General features: G+C 42.4%; 1 protein-coding gene across 1 annotated transcript; it reads right to left on the bottom strand.

Annotated features, from left to right (window-relative positions):
* Positions 1-526: 526 nt before the first annotated feature.
* Positions 527-1276, bottom strand: LOC137004559 (uncharacterized). Its single transcript, XM_067364994.1, has 2 exons — positions 1254-1276; positions 527-1115 (listed from the first exon to the last, which is right to left on the bottom strand). Exons 1-2 carry the CDS (start codon positions 1274-1276, stop codon positions 527-529), a joined length of 612 nt encoding a protein of 203 aa, XP_067221095.1.
* Positions 1277-5298: the final 4022 nt, after the last annotated feature.

The following is a 5298-nucleotide window of genomic DNA, read 5'->3' as shown; positions in this document are numbered from 1 at the left end:
ACACCTATCTCAGCATTATCAGCACCTGTTTCTCAGGAGTTAATTATCATCCTCCATCCCCAGCATTTCCTCTCTTTCAGTCAGTATTTGGCTTTCTGATTCCCCCTGAATCAGACTAAATTCTCAAAAAATAGCCGCATTTCCACCGAAATTACCCGGAACAATTGTACCAGGAACCTTTCTCGCAGGAAATCACACATTGATCACAAGAATATTGTGTGAAGCAATGAAGAGCAAATAAACTATATGAGCAGAATTTATGCTTGCAAATTGTACATTATACAGCATATATTATAGCAGTTCCACATATGATACATGATTAAATAACATTTATTATGCTCAGAACAGGGGTACAAGAATTATACTTCAAAGAAGTGTGTGTGTGTGTGTGTGTGTGTGTGTGTGTGATATTTCTGGTTTCATAGCCCATAGCATAGTTTAAATGAAAGATATGAAGAGGAAATCATTTATTAATCAGCCACAGTTTGATCACTGACAGAAGCGTTTTTAAGAAAAGGAAAATTACTTATTTCTTTTCAGGCAGACAGAAAGGATCCATAATCGTATTTTCCACACATTTCCGACATGCCATCCCATTACTGGTTTTCTTACAGCGATAAAGAGGCACTACCGCATTGATCTTCAGAAATTCTTCTTGCAGATCCTTCTTCTTGTCCTTTTGCCAGATCTCTTGGAAGACAAATGCATTAATTTCCTCTTTTCTTTGATTTATCCAGTTTGAAAGGCCAGCCAAAATATTGTCATCACTCTGAATGCACGTTTTCACACAAGGTGAGTTGTACGAAGAGAAAACTACACAACTATCCTTATCTGTCTTTTTTAGAAGTTCATCCATGGGAGATTTAAGAGGAGGATAGAGCAGAATATGCTCAGAATGTTCCTTTGTTTTTGGATCTGGCCTTGTGGCAATGACATTGCTTGATGTGCAGAGGAAACATTTCTCTCCTTTACTGAGCTTCTCTTTTACAAGTTTTGCATCTTTCTGGGGAAACACAGTCTGGATATCAGATCCTTCTTTTGTACACTGATCCGGTGGGACACCGATCGCTATTGCATACTGAGCATCAGTTTGCGATTGGGTTTTTGGCTGGACACTGGAAGACATACAATAGCATAAGGTTATCACAATTCTCATGAAATATTGTATTTGCCTTGTTACTTGTACATTTTGAAAAAAACTGCATGCAAATTTACTTTACTACTGCTTGTACTGTATGTACAGATGGACCTACTTGTCATAAAAATAATGGATCATTTTAGCAAGGACTGTAGCCTGACCTGGTCATATTCAATTCTAGTCAGAATATGAGTCTGATACTGCTCCATTGGACTTTGATTATGGGGGCGTATTTCAACCGATCCAGGAAAGACCTCAATTGGATAGACCTACAACCAATCAGAGCTACAGAGTAAGTGACGCGACACATAGTTGTCAACAGAACTCAACTGCAAACATGCTGGAACTAGTAGAAGATGAGTGTAAACAATCTTTGCCGGTGTTGTAAAAAGAATTTAAGTATATACACGGAGTACTTGCCAATTATGTGCTGTCGATATCTTCTATAACGGACGCGATGGCGGTATCTACACATCTCAGTTCTTCAACAGCCATCATTGTTGTAAACTAACCCAAGCGCTCTTTGATGACGTGGCTGATTACATTTCTGGTGATAATCTGTCAATCATCGCCCTGAGAATGTGATTGGTCCGAACAGTTTCTGTTCGGGCATAATTACTCCTCTACGGAGTCCAGACCGAACTTCCCGACCTAAAAATGTTGTGGGCGGGGCTAAGTTCGGCTGGCATCCAGGCTACAAGGACTGCAGTGTTATTGCTGGTGATGCAGGCTTCACTGAGCCATCGGAATTCATCAAAAATATCTTACAGGTTTGGAACAACATGAGGGTGAGTAATTAATAACATAATTTTCCAGAGTGTTTAAAAGTAGAAAAGAATATTTTTTCATCGACTTGAAACTTGCCATTGTGACTGCTTGAACTATGAGGAAGAATATTGTTATATTTTTAGAGCTGCAGTGCTGTTGTGTCTTTCCTGATAGTGTTTAACAGGAAATGAGTCACATATAGGGAACGAACTGTTAAGTTTATAATTTACTAATTTGATTTGTGTTTAACTAAACTGGGTGGGATTTTGTGGTTCTCACTTTTGTTTGAGATAGCTGATAATTCACATTTTCTGGATGTTGATGTGTTAAACTGTGTTGCCAAGAAAAGAGTAAATAATGCTATGTGATAAAAAGAAGGTTTCAAATAGACGCATATATCAGCCGATACTGCTTTCTGTGATCGGTGATTGACCCCAAAAATCCTGATCGGAGCACCCTTACCTGAAACCATAATCAAATTAGTGGAAGGTACACAATGCTATTGTTAGAACCTGCCATTAAACAAAAGCTAAACTTGCCCCTATACTTTAAATTTTTGTTATTTTTACTTGTTTACTACGCATTGTATATATTTCTGTTTGTGTTTGTAAGTACTTCTGTTTGCTCTGTTCGGTGCTTCTTCGATGTCTTATTGCTTTTTACGAGCTTCTTTTTGTTTTGTTTAAAGCATTTATTTATTTATTTATTTATTTTTTTTTTGATGAGACTAGTTTTCTAAACAACATGAGTGTAACAAGGTTAGTAGATATGGGAAGAAGGAGGCGGGAACCGGCGAACATTGAACGTAACTTTTAGTTAAAAATAAACAAAGAACAAAACGAAAGTAATACCGGCAGACCCTCGCGGACGTCTGCCGGCCACACAAACATAACAAAACATAAAATAAAGTCCAGGCCTGGTCCTCTCTCGTCCTCCACGGTAGTCGCCCCTCCTTTTATGCTCCCGGAGCTCCTCCGTGAGGGACTCAAGGCCGGTGCGCCTCCCAGGTGAAGCTCATTAACACTCGCGCCACCGGCCTCGCGCCGTTCCCTCACGGCTGTCGCCCGCCCTGGTCGCCACAATGAGCAATAGTGAGGCTTTAGCACCACTAATGATTGTATTTAGAGTAAATATGAATATGACTTACCATTTTATCTGTTTCTCAGGCCAGAAGGTCCAGAAATGCTGTGTGAGTCTGCAGAGAAGCAGAGGAAGGAGATGGTGTTTATTCTGACACTCAACCAACTCTTTTTCAACTCCATGAAAACACCAATTAAAATGGTTGCAACACTTTTGTAAGTTCCTCACAAGATGACTTCCTCCAGGTAGTTAATAAGAAACAGAACCCAGAGTTCCTGCAAGAACTCTAAAGACTGACTATAAGTTTCTCCAATAACCACATCATAAGAAAAATTGATTTAAAGGATTAGTTAACTTTAAAATTATCCCATGATTTTCTCACTCTGAAGCCATCCTAGGTGTGTATGACTTTGTTCTTTCTGATGAATACAATCAGAGTTAATAATCACCCTGATGCTCCGAAGCTTTATTATGGCAGTGTACCGGTTTAAAGCTTGAAAAAAGTGCATCCATCCATCATAAGCGTACTCTACATGGCTCCAGGAGGAAATAAAGTCCTTCTGAAGTAAAGCAATGCATTTCTGTGAGAAAAATATCCATATTTAACACGTTATAAAGTAAAATATCTAGCTTTCCATACTCAGCTTAAGAAGAAAGTGTAAGTGAAAAGTGAAAGTGAAACAAACGTAACTGATGTGACAATGTTAGGGTTTCTTCGTCCAATGTTTTTTTTTTTTTTTTTTTTTTTTTTTTTTTGTTAGTTGGGTGAATTTTCCACTGAATTTGTATGCCTGGGGGTTGTTTTGGAGGTGTTGGAGTGTTGAAATTGTACGTACAGGGGTGGAAATCATCTCGTTCCCTGAGTAGGGAACGAGACGCTGCGTGGCAACGCATTGGGAACCTTCTGCGTGATGTCGTCACTGAAGCACTCATCTATCTAACCAATCACGTAGCGAGACGTCAGAGACGGGTGACGTCACGGACCAGGAAACTATAAAGCATACCCGGATGCAGAGAACGCTAGCTTCTGGGATAAGTCTGAAGCAAGCACTCGCAAGTATGCAGGGGGTACGGCAAGAGACGCAGCGTCTCGTTCCCTACTCAGGGAACCAGGGTTACATCCGTAACCCGAGACGTTCCCTTTCGTGGGAACTGTCGACGCTACGTGGCAACGCATTGGGAACGCAATCCAAACTGTGCCGTAGCTTCAAATACTTGCCAATGTTAGTGACAAAATAGAAGACCCCAGAGTGGAGCCAACATCAAGGGTATAAACCCTGATAAATGTGTGCTGGCATGACCATCCAGCTGCATCACAGATACCATTAATGGATATTCCAGACATCAGCGCCTTTGATGCCGCCATACCCCTAGTGAAATGGGCGCGAACAGCCAATCGAGAGGGCTGTCCGGCCTCAACCACCCACTTGCTCATCTTCTGCTTAGATGCTGGGCCCCCTTTCTTAGGGGACCCATAACAGACAAACAATTGGTCTGATTTTCGCCACAGGGCAGCTCTGTGGGCATAAGCATCCAAAGCCGTCAACGGGCAGAGCAGATTCAGTTTTTCCTGATCCGAAGACTCAAAAGGAGGAGGATAGAAGGCCTGGAGTACAATGGGACCTGGGACATTGGTGGGGACCCTGGCAGATAGCCAGGTCTAGCGTGAAGGAATGCTTTCATTATCCCGCCGTCATGTTGTCCGGACGGACCAACACGTAGTGGCCCCTCAGGTCTGGGAGTAAGTGTTTCAGTGCTAGAAACACTGCCATCATCTCCAGCCGATTTATGTGCCAGGAGAGCTGATGGTCCTCCCATAGACCCTGAGCCTAGCGACCACTCATGATCGCCCCCGCCAGCCCGTGAGGGAAACATCTGTCGTAAGCATTGCGCCACGACGAGGAGTTCCCAGCACGGGTCCCTGGGACAGGAACCAAGGCTTTTTCCACATGACCCGAGCGCGAAGGCATTGCCGCGTGACTTTGATTATGTGAAAAGGATTTACGAGCAAGTAACGAGCAAGTAACGAGGGGGTTTCGACCCACCGAGAAGCCACCCTCAAGAGAAGCATGAAAGGCTGAGATAGCCACGACATAAACCTTCAAGGTTGAAGGCGATAGGCCCTCCGAGAATTTTTCTTGGAGAAATCTTAGCACAAAGCTGATAGGAGAGTGGACAGGGTCCATATTATTCTGTCTGCACCAAGCAGAAAATAAATTCCATTTATAGGAATAAAGCTTCCTTGTGGCGGGAGCTCTGGAGTTAAGGATGGTCTCCACAACCTCAGTTGGAAGACCAGCATCTATGAGCCT

The sequence above is a fragment of the Chanodichthys erythropterus genome, chromosome 17, assembly GCF_024489055.1.
Source record: "Chanodichthys erythropterus isolate Z2021 chromosome 17, ASM2448905v1, whole genome shotgun sequence".
Classification (NCBI taxonomy): domain Eukaryota; kingdom Metazoa; phylum Chordata; class Actinopteri; order Cypriniformes; family Xenocyprididae; genus Chanodichthys; species Chanodichthys erythropterus.
Note: the sequence above shows the minus strand (reverse complement) of the source record. Positions and strands in the feature narration are given on the sequence as shown.